The 17876-nt window shown below is 41.9% G+C and overlaps 1 protein-coding gene across 1 annotated transcript in view; it reads right to left on the bottom strand.

Annotated features, from left to right (window-relative positions):
* WNT2 (Wnt family member 2) overlaps positions 1 to 17876 on the bottom strand; it is a 42448-nt gene that overhangs the window by 11617 nt on the left and 12955 nt on the right. Inside the window, exon 3 of the mRNA XM_008061758.2 lies at positions 6875 to 7139. Within this exon, the coding sequence (XP_008059949.1) occupies positions 6875 to 7139 (265 nt within the window). The remainder of the gene's footprint in view (positions 1 to 6874; positions 7140 to 17876) is intronic.

The raw sequence follows: 17876 nt of genomic DNA, 5'->3' as shown, positions 1-17876 counted from the left end.
AATGACTCACAGGATGATGCTCGTCCACTGGAGTGGGCGGCAGCACCATCTTCCAAGATGGGGTGTCCTGGGAGAAAGTACGTTTCAGGAGTGGGGCAAATTAGGAGTTAGGTTTTGAACAGAAGCAGGTTGATGTAGATGTGAGAAATCTGAGTGAAGTCCTTAAGCAGAGACTTGGATACAAGATGAGGCTAGAGAAGACAGATGACAACAAGGGTAGTATTTAAAGCCACAGGAATGGAGAAGACCAAACCAGAGAGAAAGTACACTGAGAAGAAAGAGCCTTGAAGATCTTCCAAACTTACAAGAGGAGAAACCGGTGACTAAAACAGAAAGGACCAGCTATTGAAGCAGGAAGAGAAGCAGGAGAGTGTGGTGTTCTAGAAACTGGAAAATAGAGTGTTTAAGGAGGGAAAGGCTAATTGTACTATATGCCACTGAAGAGTCTGAAAGGAAGATTCGATGAATGGTAATTAATATTATTATACAACATAATAATCACTTATGAAAATGGTGATGTATAAGCCTCATCAATATTAATTATACAACATACTCAATAATCGCTTATGAAAATGGTAGCACAGTATCATCACCAAAACATTTTTTTACACAGTTCTAGTTGTCTTAGCCCCTTTTAGATACCAATTAATTAATTTCTCTAAGTCTCAAAGCAGAGAGAGATGAATAACTTATCCTGGACATTGTCAAAATGACAAATACAAGGTAAGACCTAGTAACAGAGTATTAGAACAAGGACTTAAACCTAAAAACACCACTTTCCTGTCCAACCTTGAGGGTTCCCCAGAAGCTAGACTGTGTCTCATTGCCTGGCTATGGGGAAATAAAAGACCTAAGATATACTGGTGGGAATTGCACATATTATTATCTAAGTAAGGTCTGCCCACTGCTATTGGCTGACATATATGTTGTTTCCCTGTTTTTAACCAGCTGTTGGGACATAATCACAGCGTTCACAGGTTTGGTTCTGCAAACCAGGCCACACCACAGGGCATGCTAAAACACCAGTCTCTGAAAATCATGATTGGGATTGTGTTCCCATGGGTTCTGACTTCTGTTTGCCAAACATGATTTATATGGAAAAAAGAGTGATACCTGAGAGCTTACACCATTCACAGCCTGCAGTTCTCAGGCAGGTATCAGGTTTTTAGCAGACAACAAGTTAAACAACTGTTGAGCTCCATTCGTTTTTTGAACTTGATGGGAGAGGAGGTGGAGAGTTGCTTGTTTCCTATAGTTGGAGAGGAAACCTCAGGGTAACCTCTGGCCCAGGTCAGGGTTTTTAAATCATAACCAGTGAAAGTGGCCTGTGATTAGGTGCAGACGCCTTCTCTGAAGAGGAGAGCAGCATTCCTCAGTGAGGAGTGAACCTATCTCTAACTGAAGGGCTTCTTTGATTTACAGATGCCTGGGGCAATAACCCAAGTAGATAACCGCAGAGCCATCAGAAGACTCATCCCAGAGAGGCCAGCTCCCAAGATCTAGCCACCAGTGTGGCCTGCAAAATGTCACATGCACAACATCTCACAGTTGTAAAAACCCTTCCAATCTGAGTTACATGGGGGCGTAACTCAAGTTGAACATCAGAGCTCTCACTTTCTTCAAGTGCCGACTAGGTGGAAAGGTCTTTTGTTATTATTGTTGCCATGATAATATCTTCTTTAATCTGTTTTTAGGCTTACTATTTCTTAGGAACAACTAAAAACACTGACACTCTTAAAAACTTGAAGGGTTTGTCATTGGAAAGGGCTTCAAGACAACTAAGCTAAATGAAGGTGAAGCTTGATTCTGATCACTTTTTTGTTTTTCTTTTTAAACCAGTTTGTTGTTTCTGTTGTTGTTTTGTTTGTTTGCTTGTTTTGAGTCGGGGTCTCACTTTGTCACCCAGGCTGGAGTGCAATGACACAATCACAACTCACCACAGCCTCCACCTTCTGAGTTCAGGTGATCCTTCTGCCTCAGCCTTCTGAGTCGCTGGGACTACAGGTGTGTGCCACCATGCCCAGCTAATTTTTAAAATTTTTGTAGAAATGAGGTCTCGCTGTATTGCCTAGGCTGGTCTTGAACTGAGTTTACGCAATCCTCCCACTTCAGTCTCCCAAAGTGCTGGGATTACGGGTGTGAGCCACTGAGCCTGGCCCTCTGATCACTTTCAACCTCCCCACTTTGTTGGCAACTCATCCCATTAAGTCTACCATGTCCTCATACTACTTCTTCATTACTCAGGACTCCCCTGATCCCCCCCAGATGCCACACAAATTTCAGGAGGTAACAGGTACAGTGAGAAAGATACGGATTTTGTTTTGATGTTTATTAATTTTGTTTTGATGTGTATTTATTTTGACAGGCCATGCAATCTTGGGCAAGTCAAGCAACTTTTCAGAGCCTCACTTTCCTTCTTTATAAATGGAAGTCATTGCCGTGAAGAGCCAGAGAATGTACATAAGGTGTGTGGCATAGGGTCTGACTCTTAGCAGGCTCTCAGTCAACGTTCTCATCATCCTTCCCCAGCTAGGTTTATCCTCACCCAGGAATACCCCGGGGTCTTGACTCTGCAACTAGTCTCATCAAAATTCATTGGTTCTAGTATTATTTCAGGAATTCATGAGAGGACTGACTCGATAACTTCTGTCAAGCTAATGCTGGTGAAAACTTTGATGGCTGAAATCATTTTGTTTACTTGTGCTAAAAGAGGGTTCCTGAAGACCTAAATGAGAAAGAATGATCTTCTTATACTGGGTAAGCCAGGGTATATTTTTGGGGTAGTATATATCTAGCCTTCCTCAAATAAAGACTTTTTTTTTCCCTTTGTAAGAAATTGGGTACTCCAAAACAAGGAATGTTTCCCTGGATTTCACCTTATGTAATAATGAAAATCAAGAATCATGTGTTACCCAAATCACTAATTTTTCAAACTTTGCTGTGCTTAAGTTTGGAAAGCATTCAGAATCTCAGTGATGGGCCCTTGAGAATCTAATTCAACAGGTCTCTGAAAAGGCCCTCACTCTGGGAAATAGTGAACTAGACCTACCAGACTTTATCCACTGAGCAACCTGATAAAATAAGCTGGCTCACGTCAGTCAATAAGTTACCATGAACAGGAAGCACTTACTACCCAGCAAGAGGAAAGCCAGTCAGTTCCAAATACAGATTACAGGGCAATATTCAACCCACTCACCACTGCTGCTTCTCCAGAGCTAGCAGGTAGAAGGGGCCCACTAAGTTGAAAATTAAACGTGCATGAGTTAAAAATAAAAGCAATGACAGAAGCAAAGCAAAACAAAATAAGCACAGCAAAGCAGACTGGGTGATATGAGATGTGATGTCAGAAAGGGTTTTTTCCTTAAAAAAGGAAAAATTAAAAAAAAGGAAATTGGAGGTTACTTGATTTAAGTTTTACTGCAAACTTTTGACTTGTTGTGGAGCCTGGCTACTCAGGATGGTAGGCCATTTTGAACACTTTCAATTTACCAGAAAACAGGTCCTTCTTGATGTGGTATGACTTTAGCGCTGAGAGGAAAGTCCCTAGGTAGTGTGATCACTCAGTGATGTGTACACACTGGGTGGTTCTGTATGGGCTGGGAGGGTGGTGGTACACTGATCCAACACCTTCTTTCGGGAAGAGAGTGGCTTCTGCACCCCCACTGGGAGTGAGAGGCAGGAAACAGCTTCTCACAGGTCTCAGATTCTCTATCATACTCCCGTCTTCACTAACAGAGGTTAGAGACCACTCCCGTCTCCACTAACAGAGGTTAGAGACCACTCCACAAGCCTCTACAACTGTTTTGACTGGCTTGCTAAAGCATGTACTACAGAAGTTTGTAGTCGAAAATGACCGAGGGAATGCCTCATCTTTAGAAGGCTCTCTGTCACACAACCAAGAGCAAGGTCTTCAGCAACTGTCTGGGTTGAAACAGGCTTTCTTAGATAAACCTGCATCTCATCCAAGGGACTAATTGTACATGATTCCACATAGGAACAATGAAAAAAATTTTTTTAACAATCTGCACTTTTGCTGACATGATATCAAATATCCTGAATCATATTTTGACTAAAATAATCATCTGATGGTCAACAGAATTAAAAAGAAATATTGCAGCAAGTTTTGCATGGACAACTTTGGCATTTTCTTAGGCCCAGCTAAAAGGGGCATTAATTAAATACAGTTTAGATAATTTCTGAATAATCTAGAAATCTTACTGGAAATTTGATCCAATACAAACGAACAGTCTACTTAAAAAAGAAGAAGAAGAACTGAGTAGATCCTGGTGAATCAATAGAAATTGAGAACCAAATTGACATCTTTTAAAGTCAGATAAGCTAAAGTGTGTCTAAGATAGAAGAGAAATAAATTAGGAGAGTAAATAAATTACATAGCTTCCCTTGGAAAGTCAGCCCCTATGGCAGCGTGCCTAGTGCCTGGTGGAGTGGGAGGCAGAATAAATAGCTGAAAGGAAAGCCAAACTCAGGTTTAAGTCCCTGCTCTACCATTTAACAACCACAAGTGTTTGGGCAAAACCCTTAACCTCTCAGAGCTTTAGCTTCCCCTCATAAAATGGGATAATAAAGGCCAGGCACAGTGGCTCACCCCTGTAGTCCCAGCATTTTGGGAGGCTGAGGTGAGAGGATCACTTGAGCCCAGGAGATCAAGTCCAGCCTGAGCAACATAAAGAAACCTCGTCTCTACAAAAAAATAAAAATAAAAAATTAGTCGGGCATGGTGGTGCATGCCTGTAGTCCTAGCTACTGGGGAGACTGAGGCAGGCAGATCACCTGAACCCAGGAGTGTGATGCCATGGTGAGCCATGAGCTTGCCACTACACACTCCAACCTGGGTGAAAAAGTAAGACCCTGACTCAAAAAAAAAAGGAACACACTCACCTTATAGATTTTCTGTTTCTGTGCAAGTCAGTGAGAGAATGTAGATCAAGTCCTGGCGTGTGATAGGTACCACAGATGTGCCTGCTATTTTAGGATTAAGAAACAGAATTTCTTTCTAATACAAGGAGTATAGAAAGCGAAGTATGCAAGAATAACTCAGTAACTCAAAGAAGCAACAGGGATTAGATTCAGAATCCCCTCTGTGGGGTAAAGAAAATGTATGGTCTTTATTTCACTGAATATCCATGAGGCAATAAATATTCCTCAAGTCTAACAGTTTGCCTTCCTGTGTAAACAGTTCAATCCAAAGAAGATGTGCTGGGGAAACTAGCCCTCTTACATTCGAAATAAGGTTTTTGCTTTCCAAGACCTTTTCACATACATGTCCTGGGAGGCAGACAGGGGCCAGTGTGTACTGTCAAGGTCAAAGCACAGGCCAAGGGGACAGACATCCACCTGCCAATATGACCTTGAGCAGGTAATTCACTTTTCTGTCCGCTGGGGATGATGATATCTAGGACTGTGTATCTGACTTCAAAAAATAAGATGCAAATTTATCCTTGGCCTCTCCAAGAATTCAATGAGACCATGTGTGCAATTATCCAGCCCAGTACCCAGGACACAAGAGTCAATACATAGGCTCTAAAATGATCAAGACAGCATCATCTCCAGGTTAAACAGCTAGTGACTGGCAGGGGGGGAGCTCCACCCCTGGGCCAATCCTGATTTGAAGCACAGGTGTCATGGTGATACAGCTGAAACTTTGGCCTGACAGGCAGGATGACTTGTTAGAGGTCCCAAAACGTGTCAGGAATGCAGCAGGGCACACCATCTGGTCCTCTGTTCAGTCGTCATTAATCCCTGGGCTGCGTGCACAAACCTGCTCAAATGCTACAAGAACCAGCTCATCTGACCATAAAGGAAATTCAACCACTCAGGGGCAAAAAGGGGGCTTTGGCCTCCTCAAAACGTTACCTGGTAACCTTGCCTCTTGGTCGATCTAATGTTGGGGGGCTGCCATCTGCACTGATTTACGAGTGCCTTTGCAATTATTTTGGAATAAAAAAACCCTCTGAATTTGAATTAGAGGATTTTTTTTCCTGATAATGAATTCCCTTGCTTTCTACCAAATCTGAGAAATTGGTTTGAGCCCAAGAAGGCTATGGGCTTCCATCACCCATGACGACTTAGACGCCTACTCCTACTTATTTTGCACCAGTCTTAAAAAAGAATAATCTGATCCTGGACTTCAGTGTTGACCAGGAAGGGTGACGGGTGGAGCACGCACATATATAACACCAGACAGGTGGGACAGCTGCCGTGTGGAGGCTGCTCTTTGAGTGAGTTCGAGATGGAGAAGTTGCTGTCTGGATGGGAAGGGTGGGGCTTTGGCAAATAAAGTGCCTATTACACAGCCCTTAGTATACACTGCACACCTACAGCCCAGAGAGTGGGGATGAGTCTTTTTTAAAAAGCATTTGGCAACTTCTAAGCAAGGGAAGGTGAAGTAGGGCAGATTTCAGAAGAGGCTGAACCGAATGCCCTGAGACCCTTTCCCACAGTCTCAGAGGTGGGATTTGCAAGGGAGAAAGACACTACACAGCTAACCTTCTCTCAACTTCTGGCTCACATGAGACACGCTGGGTGCCTACATCAGCCTACTTCAGTCCACTAATCAGAATCTTGCCCAGGCTGAAGAATTTTGCTAATCTGGGTGTTTTGACTTTTTGCCCTGCACATTCTTGTTGGGTTTCCATTTCTCTGGAATCTGCACATTATCAACCAGTTTCTCCAGTTGTTTTAGAGTGCTCCCTGTGCAGTCTCGTTATGAATTATAAGGAACATGAGCTTTGAACCTGAAGGCAGCAAGCTGCACTTATTGAAACGGCAGGCTGAAAATACAGACCCTCATTTAAATGGTAGACTATTGAATGCTGAAAGAATTAGGTACTGTGAACCAGTATTTTGAACTTACCTGCCTCTCGGTCCCTGATACAGTAGTCTGGAGAATTCTCAAAATACACGAGGTCATTTTTGGTTGGCTTCTTAAACCTCTTGTTGGCCACAGTGAAACCTGTGCCATCTTGGTTCATGACTACCTGGATGGCCCCATTGTATTTCTTCCAGAGGTAATCGCCTGTTTTCCTGAAGTCAGCCATGGCCAGCCAACATGTCCTCAGAGTACATGAACCGCTCACACCGTGACACTTGCACTCTTGTTTCAAGAACCGCTTTACAGCCTGCCAGAAAAGACAGAAGCAAGTTCAGTGAGGGTGGCCTCAAGTATGTGATATGTGCTACAACATTCCTTACCTCTAAGCAGAGGAAGTTGACTCTGAGGACGTTGGATCCTGGGGCTAATGACTGAGAGATGTTGGAGCATCGTTTTAACTTTAGCCACACTGCCCTGACTGTAGCAGACAGGGGCAGTATATAGTGAGTGGGAGGTTACTACCTAACTGCACACCCCATCAGCTAATGACATAACAAAATCCTCACTATTTAATAGAGTACTTGCCAGTTTGAAGAGTGAGGGAACGAATTAGTTATGTTTACTTACTTTCTTTTTTTGAGTCAGAGGCTCACTTTGTTGCCCAGGCTGGAGTGCAGTAGTGGCATGATCATGACCATCACGGTTCACCGAAGCCTCAACCTCAGGTGATCCTTCCACTTCAGCATCCCGAGTAGCCAGTACTACAGGTGTGTGATAGCATGCCCGGCTAATTTTTAAAATTTTTTTGTAGAAGTTTTGCTATGTTGCCCAGGCTGGTCTTGAATTCCTGGGGTCAAGTAGTCTTCCTGCCTCGGCCTCCCAAAGTGTTAGGATTACAGGCATGAGCCACTGTGCCTGGCTTATATTTACTTTCTAAATAAATATAGCTTCATAATATTAAAAATGTATACTGTGCAATCAATGGTGTCCAATTTAAAAAAAAAACAAAATGTATACTTTTACACAAATGAGATTAACAAATGCTAAGTCTGAATCTTTTAACAAACCAATAATAGTGATTGTTACTATTTATGGAGTGCTTTCTATGTTCCAGGCCCTGTGCTAATGCTTCATGTACTAATGACCTTAATCTTGCACAACAGTCCTGTGCTATGGTATTTATTTTGCAGATGACTGAGGAGGAAGACTCAGAGAAGTCAAAGCACTTGTCCAGAGTTACACAACCAATAAAAGACAGAACCAGGCTGCACTGAAAAGTCAGGTAGCTACTCCAAGTCTGAATTAAATTAGGGAAAATCTGTTCATCAAATCTACCTAGTTATTCAGCTTAGATGACAGGGCTGAATCTGCTCTGGTCTTTCTTAGAGAGGAAGCAAAGAAAACTGGAACAAGCCCATCTTGGCTGGCTCCCTACATGGAGAACCCTCTTCTCTGGGTGTGAGGCCTGTGGACAGGGCAGAAAACAGGCGGGCTCTGAACTGTCCAGGAACTGCTTTGCTCTCCACATGAGCCACCAGAGCAGCACCATCCCCAAGGCAATTTGGTGAGAGCTATCCTGCCCTAGCCCATTTCTCCTTGGCTGGCCCAAGTGAAAAGAGTTGTTAGTGCTCATGGTCCTTACCACAACCCCGATCTACTGTTCTTCCTGTTTTACTGATGAGGAAACCAGGGATCCAGGAAGCAAGGTGACTTGCCCGAGCTCAGTATTGTGGGTTCACTCACAGGCTGGGCCTTGGCACCCAGGTGTTTTTCCTGCTTTGTTCCTCATAATGGGCTGTGCACCTGTTACATCTGAAGTCTGTCCTTTTTAGCATGAGCCGGCCTTGGAGGGCAAGGATGGAGAAGGAAGTAGGAAGAACTTCATCAGCTTGGCTCTCCAAGTTACAGGGTCCTGGGCATCTTTAAAGGGTATCTTAGAATGAACTTGAACTTTCTATCTAGAATCATACTGCCCTATGTCCTCCCCTCCCCCATCTTTATATTTGGGGTGTTTGGTAGGAGGCTTACTGGACAGCAGGCCTCTGCCACAGACATAACCCTGGGAATGGCACTCTGGGGTCCCTCTGCCCAGTGTGGGTCCTGCCTGTCCAGGAGCTTTCCCTCCTGTGATTTTGGATAGCACCACACAAAACTCACTGTGTGCCAGATGCCTGGGACTTGAATATGAATGCTCATTCTTTCGAGCTTACTCTTTTTAAAGCTAGGTTATTTTATGCTTATACTTAATACTCCTAGCTCTAAAAATGACAGGAAACATTACTGACCTCCCTTCATATAGCTGAGTTTCTGGGTTGCAAACTTCAGAGCTAATATTTTTATATAACTAGTCAAATGATTTGCATATTAACTTAAAATTGAACCTTAAACACACACCTTATAAATCCTTACAGATATCTGTGGTGGTGACACTGTTGCACATCTATGCAAGCATCACCTCCTCCTTTCCTTGCTAATAGTTTTGTTAGGGGGTCAGGCAGCCTTGTGCTTCCAAGGCCTGTCTCTGACCCCAGAGAATCCTAAATCAATAATAGTAATTTCACTGTCCTGCCACTGACTTTGTTCAGCATGAGAAATTGGATGATTCAATTGGGTCCAATACGATGTTAAGGGAAATCTGTTAGGGGTGTCTTGTAAGAAAGGTTTCTACACATTTTTTTTTTTTGAGTTGGAATCTCAGTCTATCACCCAGGCTGGAGTGCAGTGGCATGCTCATGGCTGCTGCAGCCTCCACCTGCTGGGCTCAGGCAATCCTTTTGCCTCAACCTTCCAAGTAGCTGGAACTACAGGCACGTACCACTATGCTTGGATAATTTTTTGATTTATTGTAGAGATGAGGTCTTGCGAAGTTGCCCAGGCTGGTCTCGAACTTGTAGGTTCAGGCAATTCTCTCATCTCAGCCTCTCAAAGTACTGGGATTGTAGGCGTGAGCCATCATGCCAGCAGAAATTTACTTTTTTTTTTTTTTTTTTTTAAGAGAGTGGGTCTTGCTCTGTTGCCCAGGCTGAATGCAGTGGTGCAATCATAACTCACTGCAGCTTCAAATTCCTGGGCTCAAGTGATCCTCCTGCTTCAGTCTCCTAAGTAGCTGGAACTATAGGCATGTGCCATCACAGCTGGTTAGTTTATTTTTATTTTATAGAAATGAGGTCTCAATATATTGCCAGGCTGGTATTGAATTCCTGGTCTCAGGTGATCCTCCTACCTTGGCCTATCAAAGTACTGGGATTATAGGCATGAGCCACTGTACCCAGCCTCTTCACTCTTTAAAAGAGACACGTGAGGAGAAACATCTCTTGTCCCTCAATGCTGTTTTCTGCAGCAGTCTCCTTGGGACATGAGAGCAGTCAATGCAGGACGGGCAAGTTGCAGACACACTATTGACAGATGCAGAGACCTGGGTTCTGGGAATGCTAAACGACCTCACCATGGACCTACTCTACATCCAGACTTCGTGTGATCCAAATTAATACATTTTCCTCATTATTTAGTGCCCTCGACACCTGCTACTTGTAACTGAAAGTACAGGCATCACGGTCAGTTCTTGATTGTGGATTAATGGCAGGTTTTATTGACAGTGAGACTTGGGGAGAAAGAGACATCTTCTCCAGTGTTGGGTTTGCTCACGTCTCTAGCCCCCACTGTTAGCACACAGCCCGTTCAGTGCTTAGCCACTGTTTGTGGCTATCTCCACCTCCTCTATGTACTGGATTTGCAGACTTGAAATTGAAATCCTTAACCTTGAAATGGACAGAACCCTAGTCAATATGAGAGGCAGAGGGAGGGAGATCTGAGCCTAGATGCTTTAGAGAGCAGTTGAGGTAAGAGTAAGAATAAAAGACTGAGAAACTCACAATGAAGATTCCTAATTTAGAACAATTCCAATAATCCAATATTGTAACACTGTAACACTAACAACCATTTATTGAATCTTAGCTGAGGTCCAGGGTCCACACCAGGAGGTTTACATACACCATCTTAGGTAATTATCACAACTAGGCAAAATAAGTTAATATTCCCATTCTACTTATGAAAACAGGCTCAACAAGGAAAGCAACATCCCTAAGGTCACACAGCCAGACAGAGGCAAAACCAAGATGTGATTCAGGTGGATGCACTTTCCAGATCTGGGCTCTTTCTAAAAACACATATAAAATCCAATATAAATTATATTGTGATTTTATGAAATTTTGAATTATGCATACTCTGCTTCTCTCCATTGTTTTGAATAATCAAGAATTGGGATAATATTACAGACTTGTTATAATGGGGAGAGGACAGGTAGAGAGAAAAACAGGAGGGGATTACATTGCATCTTTCAAACTAATAGTCATCAAGAACTTATTAAACAGGCAATTCACAGAAGAAATACAAAGTACTAACAAAAGGACAAAAAAGATGTTCAACTACACTAGTAATTGGAGGAATGCAAACACAAACAATGAAATACCTTTTCTTTGCCTGGCAAATTAGCAAACAGTAAAAAAGACTGATGACATTTGGTGTTGTTAAGAGTCTGGAAAAAAGATGGTTTAACAAACTGTTGGTGGGGGAGTATAGTGATACATCATTAAAATGGAGAGTGTTTTGCAATACCTGCCAAGATTTTAAACGTATGTTTAACGTATGACCTGGTGATTCCACCCTGGAAATATCTGCAGAAGTTTTGAAGGTTACACAACCACATGGAAGTTCACTGCAGCTATTGCATAATTAGTAAGAACAAATTATGAGGAAAGACCCAAATGACATCAATAGGAAAATGGCTAAGCAAATTATGTATGTGCTTAATAATGGAATAGTCTGTTGTCTGAGTACTGAGGTAGGTCAGTCTTACAGGCATGAAAGGAAGTTAAGTGATAAAAGCAACATGCAGAACAATATAGGTGGTATGATCTACTTTTTAAAGGCCTGCATATGCATGTATTCATGGCAGAAAAAGGGAGAAAATGATCTTTTACAATCTGGCTGCAGTTTGAGGGATTTCGTGGTCTTGAAAGAGAAGGGAGAAACAAAAAGGATCAAACTACTCCACATTGTAAAATAACAGGATTCAAGGACTGTTCCCTGGCAACTGCAGAGAGCAGAGCAGTGGTCCTCATTCCTGGCTACCCATTAAGATCATCTGGGATCCCTTCCAGCACCTCCCATACTAAATCAGAACCTGGGGTGGACATGGGTCCTGGGCCTTGATGTTACGTGCTCATCCTCAGGTGATTCTAATACACAGCCGAGGTTAAGAATCATCAAACCCAGCATAGTAGGGGAGAAAATGAGAACCCTCTGCACACTGGTGTTAGTCTGGGGGGTCTATGGAGGGCTACAGTGGTGAGAAATTCTCGTGGCAGGAGTTCTGGTATTACATTTCTAGGAACAGAAAAAAACTGGTCACTGAATTGGAAGTTATTTCCTATTCTATGTCTCCAAAACATCAGCACCTCCAGGAAAAATGTGCCACTACTAGCAATAACCTCTGCTAGTGCTGCTTTGGAGGAAATGGAAGATGGGTGGTGGCCAGTGTGAAACCCAACACCAGCGCTGATGGATGGATGGATGGATCAGTGGGACACAGCAGGGGATCAGGCTACAGCAGCCAATGCTCCCCCTGGGGTCTCTAGAGATGGTGGGTGAGGAACCTGGTGGGGGTTGGAATGGGGTGGTTCCCATGCACAACTGCTGCTGGAGGGGCTGGAGACATTTTATTTGGACAATAAAAGAATGAGTGACCAAAGAGGAAGACCTGTGTGGGCTAATTAAGTATCCTGTGATACGTCTAAATGCTGCTTCAAAATTTGAAAACAATTAACATCTCTGTAATATTGTCAACTGCACAACCAAGTACTGTGCCAGGACCGCATTTTGTTATCTCTGATGGAATATCATGACCCTGTATCAATAAAGGATGTTCTCAAAGTAAAGTCTGGTGTTTTTTTTCACTTTACTTGCTACCAACTGGATTGCTATAACCTCATGTTTTCCATCCTCATAATCATTCCATCTGCCCTTCACCTTGCCTCATCTCCTGGGGGACTCCATGGTCCTCCATCCTCTTGTTCCAACCTGGACTGGCTCTAAGGCTGAGACTTAGCACCAGGGCCTCCTCACTGGGACACACTCTCTCCTAGAGGCCATGTTTTCTCATGTTTGATGTATTCCTTCTTTTTGCAGCAGCGCATTGATGAATAACTCCTTCAAGGTGGATACATTTTCTGAATTCTTGCATGTCTAGCATGTCTTCATTCAGCCTTCACACTTGATTAATAGCTTGGCTGGTTATAGAATTCTGAAATCAGTTTCCTTTAAAACTTTGACAGTATATCTCTACAGGCTTTTGGCCTTTAATATTGCAGATGGGAAGTGTAATATCTGGTGGATTCTTTGAAAACAAATTTGTTTTTGTTTTCATTTCATTTTGTAATTTTCCCTCATGGAAGCTTCTAGAACCGTTCCTTATTCTTATGGTTTTAAAATATCACAATGGTATCTTTTCCTGCTTAATCCTGTTCAGCACCCAGAGGGCCCTTTCAGTCTGGATCCCTATGTTCTTCAGCACTGAGACATTTTCTTTAATGTTTTCCTCTTTTCACCTTTTAAAAGTCTTTCTTTATGGCATTTAAGTAGTTGCAGAACTTCTGAATCGATCTCTATGACTCTTATGTTTTCTCTCATATTTTTTTCTTTTTTTTTGAGTTGGAGTCTCACTCTGTCGCCCAGACTGGAATGCAGTGGCCGCTCCTGGCCACCGCAGCCTCAACCTGCTGGGCTCTGGCGATCCTTCCGCCTCAGCCTTCCAAGCAGTTGGAACTACAGGCACGCGCTACCACCCCGGCTAATTTTTTAATTTTTTGTAGAGATGAGGTCTCGCCAAGTTGCCCAGGCCGGTCTCGAACCCGCAGGCTCAGGCAATCCACTCACCTCGGCCTCCCAAAGTGCAGGATTACAGGCTGAGCCACTGAGCCCGGCCATATTTTTTTCAATACTTTCTTCCTGGTTTCTTGAGGAAGAAATTCCATCAGAGTAACACTCCTGGCTCCCTCCATTTTCTAACCTATGCTTCCCCAGAGAAGTGACTTGTCCAACCGCTAAGTTCAGAGGAAGGGGCAGGCTTGTGCACCTGGGCTCCTTCTCTTTGGGGATCTGCCAACCTGTGGAAATGACTTAGCATCAGCTGCTATCAGTCAGCACAGGACTCCCCTGCACAGGTTCTGATGACCCACCTGTGAGTGTACCTCTCCCTGGCTCAGGGATGGGCTGCTTCAAAACACTGTGCTTCCAGGCTGCATCCTCCAGTGCAGCTTTTTTCAAACCTGAAACTAACATTTTTAACCCATTTATCTGTCCATGTTGCCGTTGGTTTCAACTCAAGTGGGGATGAGGAGGGTTGTTTATGTACCTCTTTAAACATTTGTCTTTTGGGTTTTCTGTTGTACTTTCTGAGAGATTTCTTTGGTTTTCTCTCCCAAGTTCTTTCTTGTCCTCTAACTGTTACTTTTTCAAAACCTCCATTCTTATTTATGGATGTTAATATCTGGTATTCTTGTGAGGAGATTAATTAGGCTTTTAAAAGTTCTCTTATTGGCCCTGAAATACCGATTTTTCTCCTGGGGTCATTTTTTGGAAATTTTTATTCTTTTTCTTTTATGCTGCTGAATTTAATATATGATAATCTTTGGACAGTCTCTTCATATTTAAAAAATGAAGTAGTAAAAAGGTATTTAGGAATTCTGGTTGTACAGGTGGGGCTTGTGGATGCAGAGAATTTTACTTTCTAGTGAGTGGGTAGGACAATGACTTTGCTTTTATTTTGTTTTGAGATGGGGTCTCACTATGTTGCCCAGATTAGATTGCAGTGGTGTAATAATTGTAATAATAGTGTATGGCAGCTCAAAGTCCTGGGCTCAAGCAATTCTCCTACCTCAGCCTTCTGAGTAGCTGACACTATAAGCAGGTGCCACTGTGCCCAGGACACGGGTTTTTATGTGGGAGACTCTTTAACTCCAAAAAGTTTGGAAGATGAAACATCAGACTTCCAGGAGTTCTGCTGATGGGGAGAGGGGAGGGCCTGGGGTTCCTTACTCCACCTATGGATTTTTCAGTTAATTCCAATTTTCCTATGTTTCTCTCCAGGACTTATTTGTATCCGAGATATTCTCAGGGCATCTTGGTGCCCGCCTTGGCTATTCTTCTAGACTGTGGCTTCTCCGTCCTTCTTTATCAGTTATAATCTCTTATCTGCTTTCCACTTTTCAGAAATTCCTTGAGCTCTTTCATTTCTTTGACAATTCTCGATTTAAAACCATTTTTATTTCATTTTAATGAGGTTTGGGAAGAGGTGACACATGGTATGTCCTGTCCACATCCCTGCATCAGTTTGCACTTTGAAATGTTCTGGAGAAAATGTACCCATTTGATGACATAAATTTTTGCACTACTCAATTTGTCACTTTTGATACTATGCATGTACAAATAGTTTTTACAATAGAAAGAGAAAGAGCAGGAGTAACAATCAGTGACAATGACTTGCTGTCTCTCTCTAGTGTGTGATGCTGAAAGCTTTGTTCAGAACCTCAGGGCCATGGCCTGTGACTCAGTAGCCTTCTAATTTCTATTTCATCTCTTGGATCTTTCTGGAAAGGTCTCTTGATCTACTTCCTTCTTCTTTGATTCTTAATGCAGGGTGCTGTCAAGATTCCATTTTCAACCTTCTCATATGATCTTCTCTTAATTCTCAAGACCCCGCTGGCTCTTTATATCATCCTCTTGGCCAGCACAATTCTTAATCAACCCTCTCCTTTCCCCATTTGCCTTATTCTCATCTAATTTTTACTCTATGGCATCCTGTCAATAAATACCTGCTCACTTGATATGACTACATTGAAAAGTCACTTTTTAAGGACTCTAAGGACAGTAGGACACTATTTATGTTTAGCCTTTTAGAAACTATTTTTTAGCCTAGTATATAACTTTTGTCAACAAACATTCTTCAATAGGTTCATAACTGCTCCAGTGCTAAAATCTTACTTAGCAGATTTTTATGTGAACTTAATCCTCGATTTTGAGCATTTTAAATTTTCAACCTGCAGAAGCTATTTTCTGCTTTTAAAATTTAAGGCATTTCTTTTTTTATATTGTTAATTTTTAAAAAACAAAATCCTCAACTAAGCAATCTATACCACAGAGCCAGAAGTCTGTATGTAAAAAAAAAAAAAAAAAAAAAAAGCCACGGAAGAAGGAAATCTATGCATCATGTAACCTAGAACAATTCTATTTTCTTTTTTTTGAATAATTATATTTTATATTTCTCTGTCCCAACTTGCTGTCAGAGTATAATGAGGCATAACATTCATGAAGTTCTCACCACATCTATTAAGCCATGCTAAGTATTTTATATTCACTATTTCATTTAGTCCACAGAACCATATAAGGTATATACTATTATTATCCCCATTTTACAGATGAGGATAGTAAAACACCAAGAAGTAGAGGAGCTTGTCCTAGACCTTACAGCTAGTAAGTAAGATAGCCCAAGTCGGCAGGAAACAATCCAAGCCTATCTGACAGCAAGACCAACATGTTAAATCACTCTGCTGGTGTTTTTCATACTGAGGCTTGCTGGTTTCTGGGGTTCATGGTCCTTGGATTCAGTGAGTTCTACAAGTTTTTACACTTAGTGTTTGCATATCTAATTATAGTCCAAAAAAGAATAATTTTGCCAGTTATAAAGACAAACTTCTTCTAAAGAGAATGAAGTTGTGGTTTCTTAAGTCTGCTTTTCTGAAGACTGAGTTCAAGTAAGCCCTAGGGGGTCTTTGTAAGACTTCTTTGCAAAACATAAGTTTTTTTTCTTGTAGTTACCTGCATTTTGTAAAGTTTATGGACCTTATATCACGCAAGTCAGCAAATCTCTTCCTATTAGAAGAAAAGGCAGTCCACCTTATACTGTGTGAAATATCTGCTAACATAACAACTTTTGCCTTGGAAATCGTGGTTAGTGTAGTTCCGGCTGCTTGGAAGGCTGAGGCAGGAGGATCGCCTGAGCCCAGCAGTTGAGGCTATGGTGGCAGTGAGGATGCCACTGCACTCCAGCCTGGGTGACAGAGTGAGACTCCAACTCAAAAAATAAAATAAAATAAAAATCACAGAATTTATTTTAGGTCCCTGTATGCTGTGTTTTAACTAACTCATTTAGTTAAACTTGAGCATTTGAAGAGTGTTAGTACTTCACTTTTTAGTTGGGTGTATTCTATATTTCTGGTCCTGTATCAGTTTTCCTGAGGGAGACATACATTAAAAACATATTATTTAATTTTCAGGTGCTGGTTTGAAGCCAAGGACATTTATTAACAATTAAATCCTTTTGACAGGTCCACATCTCTAAGAAAGGGGTTACCGAAAACTGGGCCAACTTTACCTTTCAAATGTATATGCTCTGAAACTAGGAAAGCAAGGAATATTTATTAGTAAACTGTGCAGCTGATTTGCTCATGCAAACATGTATTAACTTAAATAAGACATCATGATTTCTTGAGCACTGTCATTCTTTAAGAACAGTCACTGTGGGTGGGCTTAGCTAGAAAAATATAAGGTGTAGAATTTGTATTTGTGGAATTCAAGAACATTGCCATGGACTAACCATATATATAATAATTCTTATTGACTAATGAGGCAAGTCTAAAAAACATTTTCCACTAATAGTAGAACTCTATATGAGACTGTAACAATTTTGTTAAGAGTTATTCCCTGTTTTGGTACTTTAATTCTGGTTAGTTTCTGATTCATATTATATATAAAGATCTACAATATCAAGCACATATTATTTTGGGATCCAACAATACAGTGGTGAGTTTGGCAGAACTATCTTTTTTTTTTTTTTTTTTTGAATCATAGTCTCACTCTGTCGCCCAGACTAGAGTGCAGAGGCATGCTCACAGCTGCTACAACCTTGGCCTGCTGAACTCAGGTGATCCTTTCACCTCAGTTTTCCAAGTAGCTGAAATTACAGGCATGTGCCACCCCGTCTGGCTAG

This window comes from Carlito syrichta, unplaced genomic scaffold, assembly GCF_000164805.1.
Source record: "Carlito syrichta isolate Samal-C Ts95f unplaced genomic scaffold, Tarsius_syrichta-2.0.1 Scaffold305571, whole genome shotgun sequence".
NCBI lineage: Eukaryota > Metazoa > Chordata > Mammalia > Primates > Tarsiidae > Carlito > Carlito syrichta.
The sequence above is the reverse complement of the archived record's forward strand: the minus strand, read 5'-3'. Positions and strand labels throughout refer to the sequence as shown.